The following is a 27234-nucleotide window of genomic DNA, read 5'->3' on the forward strand; positions in this document are numbered from 1 at the left end:
ACTAAGTGAGTATAAAAGAAAAAATACGTGTATTTTTATTTTTAACAAGGATCAATATATTAAAATTTGGCAGGAAGGTTTAATTGCACCCTGTATAGTGTACTATCTGTTGCCCGCGACTCCGTCCGCGTGGAATTTGGAACAGACAGACAGAGATACTTTCGCATTTATGATTTTTCTCTTCAAGTTTTTTCTACACCTTCGACCCGAAGGAGCCCGAGACCTTCCAACGAATGCAAAACCGTGGAAATCGGTTCGTGCGTTCGGGAGTTATACCATCAGGAAGGAATTCCCGACTTATTTTTATATATTAGATGAATAATATGATGTATGGTCATGCTGTGCCACGTTTTTGGAACACAGAGAGCCTCGCTCAATAAGACAAGACAAGACTTACGTGCGACATGAAACAGCATGGTTCTGCCATTTCAAGTTGTCTAAATTACGCACGCATGCAGAAAAATATCAAATTGAATTTGCACAGAGGGTTAAAGATTATATTGGCCTAGCTGTCTCTTACTTGCACATTTTTCTTTTATAAATAATAGCTTGGCATGATGTTGTCTCTTTCTAACGCGTAATAATAGATATTGCGTCTCGCTCTACGGTGATAGCAACACTGCTATACAGCCAATATTATCTTTATAGCAACATATTATATAATGTATATTGTATATGTATTATGTATGTATTTATAATCTTCAATGATTTTGATTAAATGCAAAGTCTGATATAATTTGACACAAGCTTTTGACGCAAGACATTGACGCAAGACATAAAGTATGCATGTATTCGGGTCACCATTTATAGACTTGTGGACAAATTTGACACAGTTACTCTTCCTTAGTTTTAATTATTCGTAGGGGGCGGACGCATAATTTCTGTCCTACTCAAAACTCAATTTTTTTTATTCAGAATATTTTTTTTCAAATATTCTCTGAACATTGGGACTACACTGGTGCCTACCACCGACTACCACCGACTACTACATATACGTATTTACTAAATGTAATCCATACTTCCAAGTTCCTAATATTATTAATGAGAGATCGTCTGTCTGAGAGTTCCTATCTGTTATCTCTTCAAGTCCAAAACACTGGACCGATTATATACACTTTGAGTCCCGGGAAAGGACACATGATACTTTTATCCCAGAAAAATGTCCCGCGCGATACACGACTTTTTGCAAGGGTCATCTAGTTATTCGAATAACATCTCAACTTGTGTCAAATTACATTTAGCCATGTCAAACAATAAAATTGTGATAACGTGTGTTATCTAACCTTTTAGGCTTCTCCCACGGCACTAAGTGGTCGTGGCGATTAATCTAGACTTCCGCGCTTCCGGCTGGAGCGGTCAGCTGTCGTTCTGACCCGTGGGGTCCTTCTGACCCGTGGGGTCTTTCTGACCCGTGGGGTCTTTTTGACCGACGGGTTCTTTTTGACCGTTGGGGCCTTTTTGAGGTTCATCGGGGCCCTGATTGTCGTCGGGAGGCCCCGGCGAGGATGGCCGCAGGAGATGCTCGGGTACGGGCACCGCTCGCAGTCGCGGGGGCACTTTCTTTTGTGGGCACAGCGTCTGTGGGCATAGACAACTTTTATGACTATAAAATTCGTGTGTTCTGAATTTAAAATAATGATCAACAAAGTGTATATTTAACTTTCAGCCGCGCACTGTAAAACTCTGGAGCGAACTGTCGCCAGCATTTCCGAACCAATACGACCTGCAAACCCTCAAGAAGAGAGCATATTCCCCCTGCAACCGGCAACGCATCTGCAGCTCTAATGTTGCGAGTGTCCATGGGCGACAGTAGTTGTTTACCATCAGGTGACCCTTTGCTTATTTATAAAAAAATCATACCCGTCTGGCAAACAGGAAACAGCCGGCGTCTTCGTCTGCGGCGCGCGCCGCCGGCACCAGCTGCAGGTCAGGTGTTCGAGTCTCGTTGCCCTCCGCGTCTGAAACACAACATTGATTTGAGGAAAACAAGAGATTTGAGGATATGGCTATGTCAAAATGGATCAAAGCAACCCCTTGGGTATGTCAAGAAGACAAAAAACACCATTATTTTAAAATGGATGGGATTAATGTGAAGATCAATGCACATTAAAAAGTAAGATGTCAAATTGCCACTGACGTTGACAGATGACACGTGACATTGACAGATAGTTTTTTTTTCACCTTTGGCGAACTGGTTGAGCTCGCGGTAGCAGCCGGTCTCGATCATCTCGCTCTGCCACGGTATCGACACGGAGCCGGTGTTGAACTTGCCGTAGAAAGTGTCGTCAGCCGCGTCCAAGTTCACGCCCTTCACCGTCGAGAACTGCTCGATGTCGAGAACGTCCTTCGCGTAGACGGCGTGCGGCTGGAATGAAGGGAAAATGCAATATTCAGTTTTGAAGCCTTTGTCTCAAAGTTAATTCACACAAGTTTTACCATTAAAATATAAGCTTGGAAGCTTTGAAAAAAGAGACAAAAGGTTGACAGCTAGTTTTTATGTCAAATTTGTGACCATGAGTAATGAAGTCCATGTTCATCAAAATTACATAATGGGGCTGGCAGTAGCGCCATCATAATATCATGACAGTGACATTGACTGCTAAGTGCTAGACGACGACACAATGACATTGACAGGTGACACTGACAGCTATTTTTTTTTACTCACATCAGGCACAAACGGCGCGTCTACCATGCCGGCCTCGAGCCGCGCCCAGTTCAGCCTGTTGAAAAACCTATGCTGCTTGACGCTGGCGGCTCCGCGTCGCGTCGTCCCGCCGAGCCGCTGAGCAGCGCGCTTCGCGAGTAGTGCGGTGCACAACGCGCGCGCGCACTCGCTGAACTTGCTCGAGTATTTCTCTGCCTCGTGCTGTGGATTTATTGATGAAAAATTAAAAACGATTACATTAATATTAAAATTCATTGTAATATGTTATCGTAAAATTGTTGTACGTACGTTTTTATTTTGCGTTTAGTACATACAAACAGCCTCTTGTCTGTATAATTTTAAGCTGATCGCACATTTGTCAGCACTCAGCACCGCACGCCCCGTACGCGTAGAACGTACCGCATAGTACACGAAATGCGGAGCGTACGGTGCGGACGAATGTGCGAGGTTTCACATTATTTCATACAACAATACTAAAATGCGGTGCCTTCGACGAGTGCGTGCTGATAAATGTGTAATCACATTTAGTGTGACTGTGACATAGGGTAAATGACTAGTGATTGGACAAAAGCTTAGCAGCATGCATGGTGTGACCTAGGGAGGCAAGTCGAGCTGCTCTCGTGCGGCCCATGACCTCCAACTGACTTCCACCCGTCAACCACAACATCCACATTATGAGGTCATATTATCCTTGTGACCTCCAACCCCTGATCATGTCCCTGTGACCTCCAACTGACCTTAACCCGTCGATCCACCTCCTCCCGCTTGACCTTCTCCTTGCGCGCGCGGAACGGCGCCCGGCCCTCGATCATCTCGTACACGAGGCACCCGAACGAGAACCAGTCGGGGCTGAACGTGTACCGCTCGTTATCTATCACCTGAAGACATAAAAAACACAGTTAAAAAAAAGTATCATACTATGTGTACCAGAGGTCTACCTTTTGTTCATCAAAGTTACATAATAACGGGGATGAATGTGATGCTGTCCAGCTGTCTGGAACGGAACTACCTCCTACCCTGTCGAGCTCTGGCTCTGGCCGCAGTCCCTAGTCCTTTTGAGTTAGGGCACTATCTTCCAGCTTGTCGAGTCAGCATGCTCTCCGGTTTGCAGTTCCTGATGCTGATGAGTAAGGGCACTAACTACTAGCATGTGGAGCGAGCATGCTCTTTGACTGTCTGCCTTGTGAGTTAGGGCACTAACTCCTACCCTATGGAGCCAGTATCCTCCTGCAGTGCAGTTCCTGGTGCTGATCAGTCAGGACATTATCTCCCAGCTTATCAAGTCAGCATGCTTTCCAGCTAGCAGTCCCTGGTGCTGATGAATCAGGGCACTAACTACTACCATGTCGAGCCAGAATGCTCTCTGGCTTGCCTTGCTGGTGAGTGGCACTACGCCGGCACTCCCCCGCCCCCACTAGACAGTCGCTCGGTGTGTGCGGTGCGATATCGTACCTCGGGCGCCATGTACCCCACGGTGCCGACGCGGCCGCGCACGCTGCCGCCCTCCGGCACGTCCACCGCCAGCCCCAGGTCCGAGATGCGCACGTGGCCCGCGTCGTCCAGCAGGATATTCTCCGGCTTGCAGTCCCTGGAAATCACAGTTTTTCATATACATATAAAATTCTTTTGTGGCAGTGTCTGTTGACTCGACTCCGTAATCATTGGATCGATTTTTACTGACATGTCTCTACTCAAACTCTTCATTCCTCTCCTCAACAGTCCTTTCTATCACCAACTCTCGTCCCTCCCCAACCTTTTCCACTCTCACACAAACTCTCTCTCCGTCTCTTAATCTTTCTTTCCTCTCGCCTCCTCCTTTTCTCCTTGCCTCCCCCCTAATTTTCTCCTTCATCCTCTCTATCTCTCTCTAACTCTCTCCTACTCCCCCCCACCCGTCCAGCTCTCTCTCTCTCACCTGTACTCCGGTACGGGTGCTCGAGGCCGCACGCTACCTGCGCGCCGAAGAACCGCGCCCGCCCCAGCCCCAACTTTTTTTTTATGAAATAAGGAGGTACACGAGCAAACGGGTCACCTGATGGAAAGCAACATCCGTCGCCCATGGACACTCGCAGCACCAGAAGAGCTGCAAGTTCGTTGCCGGCCTTTTAAGAGGGAATAGGGTAATAGGGGAGGGTAGGGAAGGGAAGGGAGTAGGGAAAGGCAGGGAAGGGAATAGGGGAGGGCAGGGAAGGGAATAGGGTAGGGGATTGGGCCTCCGGTAAACTCACTCACTCGGCGAAACACAGCGCAAGCGCTGTTTCACGCCGGTTTTCTGTGAAAACGTGGTATTTCTCCGGTCGAGCCAGCCCATTCGTGTCGAAGCATGGCTCTCCCACGTATAAAGCTTCAGTGCCGCACATATCTCTTCTACTCTCCCTCTCCCTCTCTTTTACCCCTCTCTCTCACCTGTAAACGATGCCCATCCGGTGCAGGTGCTCGAGGCCACAAGCCACCTGCGCGCCGTAGAACCGCGCCCGCTCCAGCCCCAACCCCGCTTCGGCGCCGCACATGTTGTAGATGTGGAACTTGAGATCGCCACCTGCAATAACAATTATCATGAGGGATGGATGAGGACTGCCCAAGATCGGGATGGTTGGCGTTCATTGAGGGAGGCCTACGTTTAGCAGTGATAATAATGAATAACAAACATTATATTTGTAAGTATAGCCTAGATTTACTAGAATCTAGATTTTAACCTAATTTAGTACCCATTTAATAAAGTTGTATTATGAACTTCATTAATCAACATACACTAATATGAACTTCATTGGTAATAACGACATAACGTAAGAACTTATTAAAAGTCAATTTAAAAAGTATAAACGTCAAAATATTGACATAACAAATTTTTTAATCACTCGGATGTGCCAAATACTTGACAGTTATGAGACTTCTTCCTCTCCTTCTTCCACCAACTAATTAAACTGAACAATTTGCCACTCACCGTTCATGATAGTGAGGACGAGACACAGCGCGTCTTTAGTCTCGTACGCGTACGCGAGGTTCACGACGAATCTCGAGTTGATCCGCTGCAGGATCTGCTTCTCTATGAGCACCATGGCCTCCCCCTTGCGCTTCTTAATGCGTTTCTTCTCTAGCTTCTTGCACGCGTACATCTTGCCCGTCGCTCGCACCTGGAAATCACAATATAAAAAATAGATAACTTTCAATCTAACTACTGACTGACTTTAAACTTAGATTTCGATAGATGTGGGCTTGAAAAAGCGCAGTTTACAAGATGGCAGCGTTAAAAGATCTTTATATCATTAGCCTAGCGCGTGATGGGGTCGTGGATAGAAACAAATCGTTACTTAGATTGACTTTTGACCGGTCTTATGTATTACAAGGCTTAGATGACAGAAGTGGTCCGTTTAACACTTTACAAGATAGCAGCATTACAGCACTGACCTGGCACGTCCACACCCGCTCTTTGCTCATCACATCCTGCGTCACATACTGCGTCAAAAACAGTCCCTAAGCGACAATCTACAATCTACAAGATGGCATTATCCTTGCATCCATAGCGGCATCTTTGCACTGACCTGGCAAGCGCACACTTCCCCAAACCCACTCTTTCCCCAGCACGCGGTCCTTGCGTCACAAACAGCGCAGTTCCTAACCGACACTCTATAAGATGGCATTATCCTTGCAGCACATCATTATAACACTTTACAACATGGCGGCATCTTTGCACTGACCTGGCAAGCGCACACCTCCCCAAACCCGCCCTTCCCCAGCACGCGGTACATGCGGAAAGTCTTGTGCGTCACCGGCTGCGCCTCCAGCCACTTCCACTGGAGATACCGGTGGAAATACATCGACCGCTCGAACTCGGCGAACGGCGCGCCAGCCAGAAACCGCTTCACGCAGCGGATGCATTCGCTGAATATGTCCTTGGGGCCGCCTGGAATGTTTAAAAATGTTTTGAGTCCTCGTTGAAAATGGTTAAATATTATATGCTGCAAACACAGTATGTTGCTTACATTTCGATCGGATATCAGCATGCAGACTGATCACTTATACGCGTTGGATAGGTATGTTACAGAGAAAGTACCGTTTCTACCTCTTTACCTAGAGTCTTCTTTATCTTAAGTGGTTGGGAAGAAGAGGTAGAAACGGTACTTTCTCTCGGTCTACTTCCAAGGGTTAAATACTGGATGACGTACCTTCAATGAGCGCATTAGCGGTGGCAACAACGTCTGGCGGCACCACGTCCGTGACCGCGTCTCCGTCGTCGGCCAGGTACCGGCGGAACAGGTCCGCGGTGAGCGCCGCCCGGCTCTCGTCCACCTCCACCTCGTACCGCTCCACCTGGGTCAGCAAACACTGAACGCATGTTAACGCTGCTGCCTCCGACAACTTCAGACGGTAGTGACACCAACTTAGGGGAAACTAAGTTACTGCGGCTTGTAGGGGGTAGGTTATTATTTGTGATTAACGTTTTTAGGGGAGTTTTTCAATTATTGCGTTGAATTTAGAGATTTCTAAATTACAAGTGGTTAAGTTAAACACTTCAAGGGGTTGATAATATTGGCAGAATATTACCAACCCCTTCAATAAACAGGCCATTCCAGGCTGAACGGTGAAATGGCCTTGGAGCTTTTTGAGGCCATTTCAGTCTTCGACGCCTTTGAGTCTATAAATATCGGTCAAACGCAAAAATGGATCAAATGTCAAAGGAACAGAGCATGCTAGAAGATGGTGGACTTTGGAAGAAGAAAGAGCCTTAAGTCAAGCCTTAATTTAAGGTTGTCAAGTTGATAAAAGTAAAGAGAAATTGATTCATAAATCATAGGCAATTGTCTGTCACCTCTTCACGCCCAAACCGTTGAACAGATTTTGCTGTTTGGTGTTCAAATACGTTGAGTTGCGGTAATAGGACGTAGGATACTTTTATCCCGGAAAATGTGCAGTTCCCGATAAACGAATTTGGCGTAACCGATTCTAGTAAAATAATTATACAGATAGGTAAGATGTGGTCTGTGGATTTAAAAAATCTATGTATATTTATTTAAAATTATTCAAGCAATGAAAATATATTTTCTCGTATTATTAGATGGGCAATATTTTGGCGTATCAGACGAGAAGTTTCCGGAACATTCCCGTGAAAACATCCCGGGAATTGGAATAAGGCGCCCACCTCTTGAATACTAAATAGTGAAATATGCCACTAGGAAATCATTTATGCCACTAGGAAATCAATAAAGAAGTGTAAGGTGAAACATCCAACATTGGTACTTTAATAAATAAATATCTATCTATCTATAGACGCTTCACACCACGTCAGTCTGGGCCCGTGGTAAGTACCTGAAGGACTTGTGTTACGGCGTACCAGACAACGGAAATATATTTAATACTTTTATACTATACATCTATTAAAGATTTTTATTATATGATACACATATTTAATATACATCCATGATCAACAAACTTAAAACATTTTTGTTCCATCGTCGGGATTCGAACCCGCGACCCCCGGCTTGAGCTACCAATAGCCCACCAACTGAGCCACAAAGGTCGTAACTGCCGCACCCAGAGACATTGCAACTTGAATTTAATGAAGATTTTGAGATAAGGGGGCAATAAAAAAATATTTGTTATTTTCTGTGAAACCCCTAAGGGAGATTTAGCTTGACCCCCTCCCCCCTAGAACACCTCACATAATTAATGGACGCCCCGAGCTAGAGAACATTTTCTGTCAAACTCTACATTAAATCGCAGATAAGACCAGATGACTGCGACATACCATACGGTCGAAATGATAACCTCCTTTCTTTAACATCGAACTGGATCGAACGGGGAACGAAACTGCATTGATGTTGCATTAACCTAGGTTTGCCAACCGTCCTGTTTCCCCAGGACATGTCCTAGTTTTCTTAGTTTCCTGGGACGTTCTGTATAATTTTGTATTTTTTAAGCAACGTCCTAGGTTTTCTATAAATCACACAAGCAATATAATATTTTTTTACAATCAAAAGTGTTTGTTTAATATTATGATAACTAGTTTTCATTATTATACCTCTAGTTATGTAGCTCTTTTCTAGATAGTAATTAGTAGCACCTACATCGTGGATATCGCTGACACAATAGATGGAGTATTTTTTCTACTTCAAGTCTATGTGTCCTGCTTTTGGACGAAATAGTCCTTGTTTATGTAACTTCAAACGTGTTTTTTTTCATTTGATGTTGGCAACCTCACATTAACCTAGTAGGATATGGATACAGTAGAGGAGTGAGCACTCTGAGACGGGCCGTGCCGGGGCTCAGCGTGCCGGGGCTCATCGCAAAAATCCGCCTCCATACAATTTGTATGGAAGCGGATGCGCGTATCGCACACGGTGTCGGGACGCAGCGGATTTCCGCTTCCATACAAATTGTATGGAGGCGGATTTTTGCGATGAGCCCCGGCACGCTGAGCCCCGGCACGGCCCGTCTCAGTGTGCTCACTCCTCAGAGGCGCCACAAGCAACAGTATAAACAACCGTGTTGAGAGCGTACGCCGCGCCGTACCGAAATAACTCGTGTGCTTGATTGTATTTTTCACCACTCGGACACAACGCGATTGTACTTTTAGGTAATACGTAACTACGTAAGTGTCTAAACCATAAAGTTAATATACCTAGCGGAATAGAGAAACAAAGGCCTGAGCAAGAGAGATGTCAATATCAGTAACACTGCGTGGTAAAAAGAGACGTGTGATACATGACAGCAGCACTCTTTTTTGACGTCCAGTCGGCACGTGCCACACGTTGACAGTTTAATCTCATAGAAATCATGTTCAATCATGCTTGTGTAAGTGTATACGTACACATATTTTTCACACAGATAAAAACCAATTTTGGTGTCGTTTGACAATTCGAGAATGTTGCTCTATTCCGCTAGGTATATGAACTTTATGGTCTAAACACACCATGCCGAAGGTCCGCGGCGGAAGTTCGGCATGATTCCGCCTGCAGACAGTATCCCCTAAGCTAAGTTGAACAATACCTAGTACAATTTGAAAGAGAACGGACTTGTAGTCTGAAGATATATATTATATTTTATACGTGGGAGAGCCATGCTTCGGCACGAATGGGCCGGCTCGACAGGAGAAATACCACGTTCTCACAGAAAACCGGCGTGAAATAGCGCTTGCGCTGTGTTTCGCCGAGTGAGTGAGTTTACCGGAGGCCCAATCCCCTACCCTATTCCCTTCCCTACCCTCCCCTATTCCCTTCCCTTCCCATCCCTACCCTCCCCTATTACCCTATTCCCTCTTAAAAGGCCGGCAACGCACCTGCAGCTCTTCTGATGCCGCGAGTGTCCATGGGCGACGGAAGTTGCTTTCCATCAGATGACCCGTTTGCTCGTTTGCCCCCTTATTTCATAAAAAAAAAAATATAAGTACGAACTACGAACAAACATTACACTTTTAAATTTGGCACCTTTGTTCAGACGCTGATATAGACTAACATAATATACGAAAACTGGGGCAGCTCTGGAAATGGAAATATTACATACATACGGGTCGAATAAATAAACTCCTTTTTTTTAAGTCGGTTAAATGCCTACTAAGCTGTGTAAAAGCGTGGCTTATCAATTATCATCTCACTTATAAAGAGCAAATAGGAATGAAGATTCCTATATTCTTTACGAATATAAAATATCTTAACGCACCTAATATACTAATATTATAAATGCGAAAATGTGTGTCTCTTACCTCTTCATGCCCAAACCGTTGAACCGATTTTGTTGAAATTTGGTATAGAACAGCCTTTCCCAAAGTGGGCGATAACGCCCCCTTGTGGGCGCTGAAGGTCTACAGGGTGTTGGATCCAGAAAAAAATTGGGGCGTTTTGTAGAGGCTTGGAGGGTGATTTATTTCATCTGGATGCATTTTAAATTGAAACCAGAGGGGCGCTAAAACGTAATCTTTTCTCAAAGTGGGCAGTAGACAAAATAAGTTTGGGAACCCCTGGTATAGAATTATACTATGATGCCTGTTTTCACCAACGGTCTCCTAACGCTAAGTGTTCCCTAGCGATTTTTGCGGGTCAATTATCTCTTAGAACAAACACATTTAAAAAAAAGTAATGTTTTGCAAAAGTTCTTACGCCTGACACACAAAAATTCGTGAAATCTCGAAGGAAATCTTAATGGCCGCTAGGGGACCACTTAGCGTTAGGAGGCGGTTGGTGAAAACAGGCATGAGTCCCGGTAAAGGACAAAGGCTTATAATATCTCGTAAAAATGTACGGTTCTCGTGCGATAAACGAATTTTGGCGCGAGTGCGACGGAGTAACGGGCGACATCTAGTATTATCATAATTGATAACAGAACGACTAATATATGTTTTGGTAAAACACGTTTTTATATCAGCTGTAAGTCAGGTCGATGACCCGCGTAGCGCCAGTAGCATAGCTTATATAATATACAGTAGACCATATTCATTTTAGATAACTTGAGAGAGTGGTGAGCCAAAATCTTTTCGTTTTCGCTTCGTTATAGAATCGCCGATGAAAATGTATGGAATTGACATAAGCTTTCGTTAATACGAGACGTGGGAGAGCCATGCTTCGGCACGAATGGGCCGGCTCGACCGGATAAATACCAAGTTCTCACAGAAAACCGGCGTGAAACAGCGCTTGCGCTGTGTTTCGCCGAGTGAGTGAGTTTACCGGAGGCCCAATCCCCTAACCCCTACCCTATTCCCTTCCCTACCCTCAACTATTCCCTTCCCTTCCCTACCCTCCCGTATTACCCTATTCCCTCTTAAAAGGCCGGCAACGCACTTGCAGCTCTTCTGATGCTGCGAGTGTCCATGGGCGACGAAAGTTGCTTTCCATCAAGTGACCCGTTTGCTCGTTTGCCCCCTTATTTCATAAAAAAAAAAAATGACGTTGACGTTTGACTCGTATAATGTCAATTCCATACATTTTGATCGGCGATTCTATAACGAAGCGGAAACGAAAAAGTTTCGGCTAATTCAATATCACGTCGCGCCGTCGCGTCGAACGTTTGTTGTATACATATCATACGAATATGATTTCAAGAACACAGCTGAGTTTCTGTTTGTAGATATGCTATAAGTCTTGAAGTGCTCTCTAGCTGGACGAAATTCAGCAGGACGTGCATCTACGTGACAATATTAATTGTTGCATGACATGCCGATCGCGAAACGACCACGTGGGAGAGCCATGCTTCGGCACGAATGGGCCGGCTCGACCGGATCGCTTGCACTGTGTTTCGCCGAGTGAGTGAGTTTACCGGAGGCCCAATCCCCTAACCCCTACCCTATTCCCTTCCCTACCCTCAACTATTCCCTTCCCTTCCCTTCCCTTCCCTTCCCTATCCTCCTCTATTAACCTATTCCCTCTTAAAAGGCCGGCAACGCACTTGCAGCTCTTCTGATGCTGCGAGTGTCCATGGGCGACGGAAGTTGCTTTCCATCAGGTGACCCGTTTGCTCGTTTGCCCCCTTATTTAAAAAAAAAAAAATGCGTGTATGTAATGCTCATATTGCAGGCCGAAAAATTAAAGAACTTGTCAATCAATGTACAGCACGTAGTTTGCCTGTCATTCAGATCAATCAATACAATAAACGATCATGCGTGTGTGAGGTACCACCCCAGGGAGCAATATCAGAATATTACTACTATGTGTTTGAGGAGGAAATCTTAGGACGAATCCTTACATTTTTTGCGCCATGATCGTGGATTGTCCACCCGGTGGGGCGGTGTGCCGGTCATTCACATCCAGATACTGGGTTGGTCTTAATTTTTTTTATATTTTCATTATAATTTATGGGGTTATGTTAGGATTCGTCCTAAGATTTAGTTCCTCCTCAAACACAATATAGTAAGTAGTAAATAGTTATATTCTGACATTGCTCCCTGGGGTGGTACCTCACACGTGCATGGCAAGCACGTAACGTATGTAATACTGAATTACCCGTCTATTTTGTTCTTTAGGAAAGGACATAGGGCATAGTTTAGTTTCTATCCCGCAAAAATGTATGTAGAGTTTCCAGCGATAAACAAATATTGGTCTGGCCATAAACTAGTATGGAATAAACAATTTTATTCTTGACATTTTATCAATTTAAAAAGTTAATATAAAATCCAAGATGGCCACCGTCCTCCGCGTTCCATATTCAAATACTCGCTCCAATTCTGTCCGATCGTGTTCTCTACACTTTACCACTTTACCACCCGGGGGAAGAAAAGGGACAGTTTTCTTCCCCCGGGTGGTAAAATTATACAAATGCCACAGACTTACTTAAAGACATACATTTTCCGGGATGAAAAGTATCCTATGTCCTTTCCCATGACTTAAAATATATCGATACCCATTTTCAACAAAATCGGTTCAGAAGATGAGGGGTAATAGATAGACTGACACACTTTCGGTATGAAATATGAATTTGGTACATGGTTAGATGTATAGCATGAGATGGGGCAAAAGTAAACTTTCTGCCCCATTGCTGTCGGAAACCTCTTTTTAGTAACTATAATCAGGACAATTTAAGGTGGCACCAGCGGTCATTGACCTTTCTAGTCTAGGAGCTGTGTGAAAAATACTCGCACTCACAGACATAGATCAAGATAGATACCGCATGTCGCTCCATTTGTATGAAAACGAGCGTGTCACTTTTCTAGGCTCTCTCTCTTCTCCATTACCTAGGCTAACTTGCTATAAGAATTTCTACAGTTCAATACGGCACAATTAGACATTAAGGCATTTTTAAAATACCTTCGACTTTCGAAAGACGAACATTGCTCGTCGTTTGGGAACGCGATATGGCACGCGAAGTACATACACATGCGGTATCTATCTTGATCTATGTCTGTGCTCGCACTACATTCTGTTAACATAAAAATAAAATTGAATTCTTGTAAAGAAACAGACTATTATAGATTCATCGGAATACGTCTTGGTAACTTTTAACATGATAATCTCCCGACTATTTATGAGTTTGAAGTGATATAATTCATACCCAGTTCACATCGTGTACATGCAAAATACGATATCGATTATCGCCCCTAGACTAGATACATCTGTCACTTAATTGTCAATCGCGGATAGAAAATGACTAAACATGACAAATTTTTTGACAGGAAGTCAATGACCGTTACAGACAGAATTCTGCGTTTTGAGAATACAACACAAGTATTTGTCTGTGTGTATGCTGTATAGCAGTGGTCCCCAACCTTTTTTTCATGCGGGCCACAAACATGTTTTGGTCTTTGTGTCACGTGCCGCAAAAAACATTTTTGGGTTTAAAAAAAACGTTGGTTCTTCAAAATTAACGATTTAAAAGTGAAAAAAAATTCACAACTTTCACGATGACTACATTATTTTGCCGGTGGGCGTGAAGTTCAAAATGGTTTAACATCACGCAGGCCACAAATAAAGTCCCGGCGGCGGGCCACATGCGAGCGGCGGGTTGGGGATAGCTGCTGTATAGTCTCTGTATAGTCGAGCTAACCGTGGCGCCATCTATCAATCGAGCTCATCAGTGACGTCATAGTCGAGATAAATCACACGTTAAAAATCCATTATGCCCGACGTCGCTTCCACGGTTCATTAGTTCCCCTCCCCCCTCTCCTACCCCCTCTACCCTCAGATGAACTACCAGAGATATAATAATCGGCCAAGTGCGAGTCGGGCTCAAGCACGAAGGGGTACCCTTATAGAGCAAAATTAGGCCAAAATTAGGCTACATCGGTAAGCACAGCGGGAAGAAAGTTGACGTTTTCCGCCCGGAGGTGACAAAATAATATTTTGGATTGCATAACGTAACGATGCTACATAACTTAGTAGAATTGAGGTACGGAACTAGTGTTTTAGATAGCATTTCAATTTTCTTTTACGTAACATAATATCTTTGGTCCCCTTGTACCCCCATTTCGTCCCTTTCACCCCTGGACCCCTGCCGTGACCCCCTCCAGTCTCCGATTACAAATGATGAGCCAGTCGCCACTGATATCAATATTCAATACTCGCTTACGTGTTATGCTTCCGTCACATGTGTACGATTTTCAGATTTAAAATGGGATGCAAAAAAGTGTAATCAAATTCTCTAGTTGTCTGTTAGTGTACCAAAATAAAAGTTTAGACGTGGGAGAGCCATGCTTCGGCACGAATGGGCCGGCGCGACCGGAGAAATACCAAGTTCTAACAGAAAACCGGCGTGAAACAGCGCTTGCGGTGTGTTTCGCCGAGTGAGTTTACCAGAGGCCCAATCCCCTACCCTATTCCCTTCCCTTCCCATTCCTACCCTCCTCTATTACCCCATTCCCTCTTAAAAGGCCGGCAACGCACCTGCAGCTCTTCTGATGCTGCGAGTGTCCATGGGCGACGGAAGTTGCTTTTCATCAGGTGACCCGTTTGCTCGTTTGCCCGCTTATTTCATTTAAAAAAAAATATTATTACTTTAGGGTGTGTAATATGTATGTGTCCCTTGACTTGAGTTCACTGCAAAAGTGGCAGTAGCGATTCAAATTTTTCAGCGCTGCTTTTTAACAGAAAACCCTATACAAGGAAGTAGGAACACATACACATCTTAAAGTATTCTTACGGATACGGACACGTAGTGCCATCTAGCGTCAAACCAGCGAAACTTCTCGAAGAAACGCACAGAGCGTAAATCCGCTATTCGATACTAAATGGCGCTAGGCTTCTAGAAATATACTTATTTATGCATACTTACTTACGTATACTTGTTTACGCGTATCGGGTTTATTCTAGAAAGGAATGTTCCGAAACATTCTGAGATTCGCCTCGGCCCATATAAATAGTCGCAGGCAGACGGGCCGGTAATTCAGTTTGGTCTGAGCGATCTTCGGGGCAACTTCGGAGTGAAAACAAGTGGTTTGGACCTAGTGCTTAGTGTTGGACTTAGTGCTAGTGAATAAAGTCTTCAAGAGAGTCAGCAGGTGTTTCTCTCCAAATCCTTCGAACCCTAGCACGTAACAGTATTTTCACTTAGTTTTGTTACACACTGTAGATAAGGTTGCTAGTGATTACAAGATAGCAAAAGATGGCGTGCAACTATCTTATACCGCCACCTTGCAGAAACTGGAGTTCACAAGATGGCGGCAAGGTATTTATTTATTTATTGTATTTTATCGGAAGGTATTGTAGCTGTAAACAAACTGACCGCATCCAGGAACGCGTTGTACTTGTGGTAGTGCGGCCGGTTGCGCTCGCAGAACTGGCGGAAGAGCAGCTTGCCGATCGGCTGCTGGTCCACCACGTAGTCGTACTCTACATCTGTGGACAAGATGGCGGCGGTTAGGTTGTACAAAATGGCGGTCAGGTTGTACAAAATGGCGGTCAGGTTGTACAAAATGGCGCTCAGGTTGTACAAAATGGCGTTTAGGTTAATAGGTTTAAAATAGACGTATTCTACATCTGTGGACAAGATGGCGGCGGTTAGGTTGTACAAAATGACGTCGATAATAATCAAAACGGTAGCTGCTTCTGTATTTGGCATAATATTCTCTAGACATGTTAGATGATTATGGAACGGCTGTCAAAATCTAATTTGGCCATTTTGAATAAAAGTGAATAAAAAACACTTCGCGCTTGACAATAGTGTGTTTGGGCCTTTGTATGGTACTAAAATGATTTTTATGAAATCAATGAAAATTGCTCGCTGTTCGATTTCCAGATTTTAAGCTGCGTTCACACTTGTACGCGTAGCCCTGAAACCAGCAAATCGGTCGCATGTGTTTATCGCTTAGGCCCTACGTCATTGTGAAACAGGATGTAGCAGATAGTGGGTCGAGCCACAGCCCACAAGTCACAACAGAACTACAACGGGAAAAATGGCTGTACTACGGCCAGGGCTGACACCTGTCGGGAAAATACATAAATAAATAAACCAATGAAAAACCGTCTGGGCAGTATAATCTGCTTAAGACTAGCAATTCATACAAATATCATAAAGGCGAATGTGTGTCTGTCTGTCTATTACCTCTTTACGCCCAAACCGCTGAAGTTCTGAACTGATTTTGCAAAAAATTTGGTACGGAAATAATATTATGTACTTTTGAGTTCCGGGAAAGGATATTGGATCCTTTTCATCCCGGAGAAATGTACGGTTACCGCGCGATAGACTAATTTTGGCGCAACGGAATTGCGGTCGCTTGCCGACACCATTTAAGTGTTTCATAAGAAAAAAAAGATTGTTTAAGCGAGTTTGAGTTTGGGGAAGGGCAGAGATTCACCAACATTGGTGATAATATTCATCAATTCCTTTATCCCTTTTACCAACCCTTCTTTTGCAGTGACATAATTAAAGACGTAAGTGGAAGAACCTTTTCCCTTACTTATAGTCATTATACATAATTCGCACAAACTTTCTAACTTACCTAATTCATCATCTAACCATCATATATATATATATATATATATATATATATATCTGGCTATATTATATCTATATGTATAATATATCTGGCTACAGATAAAAATCTCATTTTTTATTTCAAATAATTTTCCGAAAGCCTCCATTTATGCAAAATACGGCAGATTTTTAATTGTTACCAGCTTCTTCCACTCACGATAATGAAGCTAAGTATTTATGTAAGCAAAAATTAAGCAACTCTATTTTTTCACAGAATGATAAAACATTATTTTCTCAGCGTCGACAGCCCTGGTAGCATCTGCCATCTCAACTCTCAACTTTTCCTTGTTTACGTCAAAGGAATGTTTACACTAGCAATTGAGCCCTCGGCCTCATAACTACTCGGACGAGTGTTGCTACACTTTACTCCTATTTTTCAGACACACACACATACACACACACAAACACAAACACAAACACACACACACACACACACACACACACACACACACACACACACACACACACACACACACACACACACACACAATTGCTTTTTTAACTGACAATTGACATTACGAAATAACTTTTTCTATTTCATAAAAAAAAATATTGAAGTGTCATAAAAAGTATATAGTACATACTTTTTTTTTAAATACAGGGCTGGCACAATTTGAGGACAACATAAAATTCACAGCACAGAAAAACGAGCCCTGCGCTTACAAGGCTGTCAGACAGACTCGACTCGTACAGTGTTGAATTTTTAACATTTGGCCCCAAATTCGATTTTAGTCTTTACTGTATTGATCAGAGTATATTCAGAACTGTGCATTTTGCCGTAACTCCGAAATCCCGTCGAGTGTATAGTCTGTCAAGAAAGTGAAGAAATTAAAAAGTGGCAACATCGTAGTGTCATCCCTTTTTTCTTAGATTGATTTGAAAGGGATGACACTACGATGTTGCCACATTATAATTTCTTCACTTTCTTGACAGGCTATAGTCCCCATTATTACAATTAGCTAATCTAGAAAATAGAACATGACATCAAAAACATGGCGGCGTAAAACCTAAACAAACCGTGTGCTTGACCCGATAGGTAATGGGGGAGTCGATAATTAATATCTAATACAGTCGTGTCAACGACTGGGACATGTCATGTGCGGACAAGTGTCCGGCTGGTGGCTTCGCATTTGTTTAATTAAAACATAGTGATGTGACGCTGGGGGTATCGATAAAAAAGTGGTTATCGATAAAAAAATTAAACGGGTCCTTACTTTTGGTTGTCTCATGACTGGAAGAAACCGCTTTGCACATTTTCGTAATTGTGTATATTTTTTTTGTTGTTATTTCTTTTGTTTTTGCCTTTTTATGTATTTTGTATGTTTTTTTGTATGTGCAAATAAAGAATTTATTATTGTTATGTATACTTACAGATTACTGACGTTATTGCAATATTTTCTTGTCTGATATTTTACTTGATAGTATACATAATAAATAATTATTATATTATTACTACACTAGCTGTTGCCCGCGACTTCGTCCGCGTTAGTATAGTACATCACATCCCAAGTATTATTTATTGTACAAAAATATTCAATGTACAGCATTGACTTTCCTACGATTTTATTATATATAGATAGATGTTCCACGCGGCTTCGCTTGCGTAATTTAGGAATTTCACGCAACCGTACATTTTTCCGCAAAAAAATAGCCTATGTCCCTAAACGTGGTCTTTATTTTTGCCAAATAACATAAAAATTGCTCCAGTAGTTCTTAAGAATCTTAAGATAATAAGCAATTTCATATAATATCCCCCGTTTTTTCCACATTTTCCTCTATTTCTTCGCTCTTATTAGTCGTAGCGTGATAAAATATAGCCTATAGCCTTCCTCGATCAATGGGCTATCTAACACTGAAAGAATTTTTCAAATCGGACCAGTAGTTCCTGAGATTAGCGCGTTCAAACAAACAAACAAACTAACAAACTCTGCAGAATTATAATATTAGTATAGATTAAACATTGTTTAACTTTAATATTATATGGGCCATAAATTAATTCCTACTGAAGATACATCTTATATGGCATATTTGGACAAGTAAAATGTTTATGATTCATCTATTTCAACGAAAGAAGTAAGTTGCACGATTTTCCCTTACAACTCGTAGACTTAAGTCGTAAAATATGTAATTTCAAAGTAATATGACTTTTTACGCGCGTTTAAAACACACATGGATTTAATGTCTTCAATACTCACTTTCAGTGATTGAATGATACCCTGAATCCTGATATCGATAAACGCGATTTAAAAAGTTTAGAAATCACTCTACTCATATTATTAATGCGAAAGTATGTGTTACCCACAGACATAGATCATGATAGATACCGCATGTGTGTACTTCGCGAGCCATATCGCGTTCCCAAACGACGAGCAATGCTCGTCTCTCGAAAGTCTATTCTTTAGTCTGCTATCGGAATCGGACGTCAATCGCAATTTTAAAAATGCCTAAATGCCTAAAAGTGCCGTATAGATAATGGGCACTCTTCTTATCATCGGTACGAGTTCCGACACAGTAGCTATGAAAAAGTGGCACGCTCGTTTTCATACAAATGTAGCGACATGCGGTATCTATCTTGATCTATGTATGTGGTGTTACCTTTTCACGCTTAAACGGCTAAAATGATTTAAATGTAGCTCGGTATAGAGATACTTTGAAAGTCAAGAAAGGAGAGTAGTTAATTAACGAGGAAATGTAGTACGGTTTCCACGCGACAAACTAATTTTGGCGCAACGAAGTTGCGAGCTTCATCTGGTACATACTAAAAAATCGGTCAAGTGCGAGTCCGACTCGCGCACGAAATATTACCGTTATAGAGCGCAAATAGGGAAGAAATTGTGCTTTTTGTATGGGAGCCCTCTTAATTATTATTTATTTTATTTAAATATTACTAGCTATTTGACCGAGCTTTGCTCGGTATTCGATTATACACGAATAAAATGACATTTTCTAATAATGATTCCTAGCTAGATCGATTTATCGCCCCCGAAACCCCCTATATACGAAATTTCATGAAAATCGTTGGAGCCGATTCCGATATTTCAATTATATACAAGAATTGCTCGGTTAAGGATATAAGATAACGGCAACACATATACACTATCTGTGAAAATGACAGAAATCTAGCTACAGCGGTTCTTGAGATACGGACGGACAAACAGACGGACAGACAGACGGATAGACAGACGGACAGACACACATCGAAGTCTTAGTAATAGCGTCCCGTTTTTACCCTTGGGGTACGGAACCCTAAAAATGTACTTTTTTCACAATTTATATCTAAAAGTTTTTCATTTAATAACCAACATTACGGTATCGCATCGATAAAATTTATAAGGCATCGATAAAATTCATCGACAATCGGTACAACACTAGCACTTATTTATTCATTAGTGATGTATTTATTAGCTGAAGCGTGGCGACGTTATATAGAACAGTCGCTAGCGCTTAATTGTCTATTAAAACAACCCATAAATTTTACAAGGGTCGTACCAAGGAAGGACAAAGACATGAAAGTAAAATCAAGCTTATCTAGCTACTAGCTGTTGCCCGCGACTTCGTCCGCGTTAGTATAGTAGATCACGTCCCAAGTATTATTTATTGTACAAAAATATTCAATGTACAGCATTGACTTTCCTACGATTTTATTATATATAAGTAGATAGATGTTCCGCGCGGCTTCGCTTGCGTAATTTAGGAATTTTGCGCGACCGTACATTTTTCCGCAAAAAAATAGCCTATGTCCCTTAACGTGGTCTATTCTTCATGTTTGCCAAATAACATAAAAATTGCTCCAGTAGTTCTTAAGAATCTTAAGATAATAAGCAATTTCATATAATTTCCCCCGTTTTATCCGCATTCTCCTCTATTTCTTCGCTCCTATTAGTCGTAGAATAATAAAATATAGCCTATGGCCTTCCTCGATAAATAGGCTATCTAACACTGAAATAATTTTTCAAATCGGACCAGTAGTTCCTGAGATTAGCGCGTTCAAATAAGCCCTTTCAAATAATTTCCCCCCGTTTTTTCCACACTCTCCTCTATTTCTTTGCTCTTATTAGTCTTAGCGTGATAAAATATAGCCTATAACCTTCCTCAACAAATGGGCTATCTAACACTGAAAGATTTTTTTTAAATCAGACCTGTAGTTCCTGAGATTAGCGCTTTCAAATAAGCCCTTTCATATAATTTCTCCCGTTTTTTCCACATTTTCCACTATTTCTTCGCTCCTATTAGTCTTAGCGTGATAAAATGTAGCCTATAGCTTGCCTCGATCAATGGGCTATCTAACACTGAAAGAATTTTTCAAATCGGACCAGTAGTTCTTGAGATTAGCGCGTTCAAATAAGCCCTTTCAAATAATTTCCCCCCGTTTTTTCCACATTTTCTTCTATTTCTTCGTTTCTATTAATCTTAGCGTGATAAAATATAGCCTATAGCCTTCTTCGATAAATGGGCTATCTAACACTGAAAGAATTTTTCAAATTGGACCAGTAGTTCCTGAGATTAGCGCGTTCAAACAAACAAAGAAACTTACAAACTCTGCAGAATTATAATATTAGTATAGATAATATACTCATTCTTTAGTGTCTTTTTTTGAAGGTTTTTGAGAATCTTGTAATTTAACCGCAGGCGAGAGCTATTTACACGCTCTTGCCACCCCACAGGGTGATATACTTCTTTTTTTCACCGCGCCGGCGCTTAACTCTCCCTCCGTCTTACGAATTTTCGATCAGGCCACGTGACAAAGAAAATTTGACCCCAAATTCATACACGTGTCTATAGAACTATTGAGATCGATGTGGTATTCTATCACCCAATTGCATACAAATCTGTTACCGATTCCGCCCACATCTCAATTTACAAGTCATGGATTTCATGCATTTGTCATCCAACATTCATTACATGGTATATTCAACCTAACTACAATGCAATTAGAATCTATTTTCGAATACTACAAATTGCGATTTCATGCAAAGAACGACGAGCTATTTTCAACTTTAGCTCAATTTAATTAGAGTCTACTTTTGATTGCAACATAAACTTAAATTTCATGAAACCATGTTAAGCTATATTCAACTTAATGCCCCAACTTTAAGGTTCATTTTCGGTCGCGATCCACGGAAACGGGTTCAAAGGATCAATTACACTGATCCCGTAGCTCGATAAGTGTAAAATATGGGACGGCAGCTAGGGCTGTCAGTTTGACGTTTTTATCCAACTATTCAATTTAATTTTTCATCTAGATAGGGTTAGCGCTTCGGAGCTTTCCAACAAAATTAAAACGCGTCCCTCGCCGGTTTTATTGATACCAAGACAACTAGGCAGGGATTTTTATAGTGCCCAAGTGTGTACGCTGTGAGCCCTTACTCTCGTAATCCAGTGAGATGACACGACTGGCGAGACAGATTTTACATGCCCATTCGAAAAAGAAGGTTAGCTCCTTAATGCATTGCATTACATCCTTATTCCTAACCAAAATTGAAAATAATATTTTTCTCACCCCCGGGCGGAAAATGTCAACTTTCTTCCCGCTGCGCTTACCGATGTTGCCGTTTTCCGCCTCCGTCGATGAGAAAAATAGTATACGCACCATGGACAGTAAATAAGAAAGCCTCAGATCACATGTTTGTTGACAGCCAACAATTACATGTGATCTGAGACATTTCTTATTTTCCTGCCATAAGTGCGTAATGTACTATGTATTTCTAAAGCGGAAATCGAACCCACGAACATGGAGTCAGGAGCCACACTCTGAACCACTATACCAAGAAGGCGTTTTCCACGAAATATAGTAGTAGCGTAGCCCGTAGGGTTTTCTACCCGAATAGCTAAGGTTGTCACCTTGACGTTCTTATCTATTCAATTTAGTTTTAACACTAGAAAGACCGGAGCGGTCAAATGACCGCATTTTCGTTTTTAATTTGCGATATTTTTGTTACCGTTGCGTGAAATTCGTTTTCCTCGCGTGACATTTAATAATTTTCGATTGTTTAAATTGAGATAACGTGTTTTAATTATTGCTCAATAATTATAAGTTTTAAATAACAACCTACCTAGAAAGACCGCAGCGGTCAATTGACCACTTGAATAAATTTTCAAAAGAAAGTGGGTTTTTCTTCTTCTTATTTTTCTTTCATTTTTTTTATAATTATTATGTTTTGTTTGTGTATTGTATTTAAAATTTGACTTAAAATTTATAAAGAACTCGACTGAAATAGACTTGTCAATGATTCATAGGACAAAAGGTGGGATAAATACTTTTATTTACATAAATGATCTGAAATTTCACATTTTTATATGTAAAACTAATGGTAATATATTTACGAATATAGTATGTGCACAAATAAAATATTTTGCCTTGCCTGTTTTGATATTGTAACGTATTTCAAGTTTTTTGCCTAATGAAACCCTGTTTTTTGAAAATTATCAATGGTATTACAAAAATCTGTGTCAATTTTCATAGTATTGTTGCCTGAGTTGACCTAACACAGCCAGGGTTTATTAGTAGTTCGAATTTCAATAAAATATTTATGCTGAGTTAATTTTATTTTTTGTTTTACCTACACAAACAAAGCAAATAACAAACTAAAGGTTACGAATTATAGTTCTATGAAAATATGATAAAAAATTTTATATTTATGCTAATTTTAAGTAAATTTCATTTCTAAAGCATATTTTTTGTACTTTTTTAGCTTTAGTGATAAAAGATTTTTATATTGTGACCAAACATACGACACGAAAAAAAAATTGCTTTGTCCTCCAATAGGGTATTTTCATCAAGATCTTCATGGCTTCTAGACGTGAATTACTGTACATAAGAGTAATTTTACCACTCTATTGCTAAAATAAGAAAATATAAAATCTGAAGAAAAAAAACGGTGTTTTATGCTCAAATACAGGAACAAAACCAATAAATCTTGTGGAGTCATTATAATATCATTATATCAGTAGCAGGTCTATAAAATGCTTCTTTTAATAATTTTCTTGAATATTTGTTCTTACATTTATAAATAATTACATGATCAATAAAATGCAAAAGCAAAATAGTAAGACACACCAAAAAATGTAAAACCTACGATGGGTCATTTGACCGCTCTTGGTCTTTCTAGGCAGTTCAGAATTCCGGTCTTTCTAGTGTTAACGCTCTAGAAACGATAGGGTGGACGCTTTCGAGTTTTCCACAAAATAAAGCAGCTAGGGTTGTCACTTTGACGTTCTTATATTTAATTAGCGGTGTTGCCCGCGGTTGAAGTGATATATAATAAAAGACTATGAAAAGTACCAATAATAGGGTCAAAACGGGACATGGTTCTATAATGGTTTAGGGTAGTGATGACGTAGTAAGTGCACATTCTTAGTTTCTTCCGGTTCATTTGCATCATTTTGAAATTTGTGGCAACCCTAGAGTTAATCGTACATTTTTCCATTGATACAGCAACGAGGTCGGCAGTAGGTGTTCTAATTAACCTTTGAGGATATCACAGGGACCGTCTTCAAAATAATTGGGCTCATCTTCATACATTTTTAACACGCTTTTATAAGCTTGGGCTGTATGTATGTAACGGAATTTTTGAGCACGATTTTTACCTATCTAGTAGTCTAATTAATTAGAAACTTTGCATACGTATTAAGAGCAATGTAATAATTTGCCAAAATAAAAAAATATTTAAAAAAACTGCGTTTTTTTTAAACTACAAAATATTTATATTGAATACCAGCGGCAAAGTAACGCCTGATCGTAATGCCTGGATTACACTTAGGGTCAATTTATATTAGCTAGCGCAGAGTCGAAGCGAAGCGTAGCGAATTCCCAAATACACAACCTTAAGAGGATACCACAGCGGCTAGAGAAATGAAAAAAAGTACGTGTAATATCTATAGCTGTCTCCCTTACCTCAAGCCTATACCGCAGAACGCGATAGAGACAACTGCAGAAAATCCAGAAAATCAACGATTCGTTGTCCCCTGATTCCTTCTCCAAAACTTAACCAATTTAAGTACTTTTTTCATTAAAGATTAAAAAAAGGCTTGAGCTGTGTTCCTATGTTTTGCTTTTTTTGTATAATCTATCCAAATCTGTTTTCTGGACGTTTGAACACAGTGGAAAATCTGGCCATTTTTTTGGGTTTTTGAACGTTCATATCTTATTTAATAATTAAATTATGAAAAAAAAGAAAACATAGGGACATTGTATTAGTGGCCATAGATATTCAGACAAAAAATTATAACTCTACTAGCATTATCCAGGGAGGAAACAGGGGACAACGTTTGTATGGAAAAAATGGCGGTGTGGAATCCTCTTAACTCCAGAGCGTAACGCATACATTACTTCTTCTTACTCAGTACTCAATCAGCGTTGGCCGGGCGCATTCGCGTGAATCCGCGCGGATGCGCGAGCCTTTTTAAATTCTCAGAAGTAATAAAGTACATTAACGCTTTGGAGTTAAGGTTGAATTTGTTATGTTCAGTTTTTTTAATTCGCTTCGATGCGCTTCGACTCTGCGCTAGTATAAATTGACCCTAAAACCGATTAGTGGCGATATGCCTTCGAGTGCTCGGCCAAAGCATAGTAAAAGGAGGGGAAGTAAGTTATCTTCATACAAAGGCACCGCGCGCGGCTTGTATGTGTGCGCCATAGTATCAATGCGTCGCACGTACGGCACACAACAAAATCTCGGCGGTACCAGTCTAGTAAAACTGGCCGAGATTTTGTTGTGTGCCGTACGTGGCGACGCATTGATACTATGGCGCACACATACAAGCCGCGCGCGGTGCCTTTGTATGAAGATAACTTACTTCCCCTCCTTTTACTATGGCCAAAGGCAATGTCTCGCCGCTCTACTCGGTAGGTGTGATCATGGTGTGACGTCTGTAACTGGCGACGAACACAGAGGTTCTCCCCAGCCCTGCGGGCCCTATCGACTAATGAAAACGGTTCCCCGAATGCGGGCCCTGTGGCATGCGTTCCAGAAATCTCCCGCACCCCGCATGCGGGCCCTATCGACCAATGAAAATGAGCCATAAGGACGTGTCGGAGTTCAGACCAACTAGCGCCACTAAGTTTTTTAAGAGCGGCAGTAAGGTGTAACAAAACTAAGGGCCTATTTCACCACAAGAACTGATAAGTGCCGGATAGGCTATCTACAACTTATCTGACAGATACTCTATCTGTCAAGTGTGCTAACCACAACTTAACTTGACAGATAGAGTATTATCTGCCAGATAAGTTGCGGATCTATCCGGCACTTATCGGTAAGTGGCGAAACAGACCCTTATTGTAACAAATCTAAGTGATAACTGATAATACTTCAGGGTGTTAATGTGTTGTGTCCATTATAGATTTCGCTGCCATGTAAACGATAACTGAAATCAATAATACATATTATTATTATGTAGTTTTGATCAGGACACGTGCTTTTGGTTTAAAAAAAAATTACCCATCCCCAAAGACAAACTGTTTTCACTCTAAAAACCTACAGCCAAACAAGTTTTTTCCTGAATGAGTCACGGAATCGAACCAACAGCCTACTAACCGCTGCACCAACGGGTTCTAATATCGTTACTCTCATCCATAACCAACTAGTTGGGAACTAGTAAATTCTCATCGTGTTACAACTTCGCTAGGGCTGCCAACGTTCTGTACACAACTAGGTTAGGTAATTATAGGTAATATGTATATTTTCCTCAGTCTTTCAACTGCGCGACAAAAATATAATCATGCTTCTCGTTCATACAACATAAATAGTAAATACAATACATTTTCATCAACAAAATATATTTTATTTTCATTGGCCCGTTGTCGACTGTTTGCTATGGGGTCCTAAATCCTAATTAGTATGGAACGAAAACAATCTCCTTTGTTGAAGTGAAAACTTTTTGGCGGCGTGCGGCGTTGTGCCATTTTAGAATGGGCGCAAAGTGAAAACTCGCTTTAGGACACGTGCCCTGATCGAAGATTCATAAGACAGAATAATAGACAAAATTCAAAAAGAAGAAATACTTATGATATTATTACTAATATATAATATGCCCACTTTTTCGACTTTCCAGTTGCTTGTTTCGTTTTCATTGTTGTTTCTGGCGGAACTTCCGGTGTGATTATCATTTATTTTCCAAATAAAAAACTCCTGGTGGACAGCCCTACAACAGTAACTTGGAGTCATAAAATCGATAGCTGA

At 41.3% G+C, this 27234-nt stretch overlaps 1 protein-coding gene across 2 annotated transcripts in view; it reads right to left on the bottom strand.

The window, feature by feature from the left end:
- Positions 1–780: 780 nt before the first annotated feature.
- The window catches only part of LOC121737650 (G protein-coupled receptor kinase 2), a 54566-nt gene continuing 28112 nt past the window's right edge, over positions 781–27234 (bottom strand). Inside the window, exons 3-13 of one of the 2 annotated variants that reach the window (XM_042129312.1) lie at positions 15806–15918; positions 6832–6976; positions 6364–6569; positions 5610–5799; positions 5072–5204; positions 4118–4253; positions 3403–3543; positions 2666–2866; positions 2182–2365; positions 1861–1958; positions 781–1578 (exon numbers count right to left, since the gene is read on the bottom strand). In XM_042129312.1, coding sequence (XP_041985246.1) covers positions 1357–1578; positions 1861–1958; positions 2182–2365; positions 2666–2866; positions 3403–3543; positions 4118–4253; positions 5072–5204; positions 5610–5799; positions 6364–6569; positions 6832–6976; positions 15806–15918 — 1769 coding nt within the window. In that variant the 3' untranslated portion in view covers positions 781–1356. Of the gene's footprint in view, positions 1579–1860; positions 1959–2181; positions 2366–2665; positions 2867–3402; positions 3544–4117; positions 4254–5071; positions 5205–5609; positions 5800–6363; positions 6570–6831; positions 6992–15805; positions 15919–27234 lie in introns of both variants that reach the window. The other variant, XM_042129311.1, reaches the window with a different exon arrangement.

This window comes from Aricia agestis, chromosome 21 (assembly GCF_905147365.1).
Source record: "Aricia agestis chromosome 21, ilAriAges1.1, whole genome shotgun sequence".
Classification (NCBI taxonomy): Eukaryota; Metazoa; Arthropoda; class Insecta; order Lepidoptera; family Lycaenidae; genus Aricia; species Aricia agestis.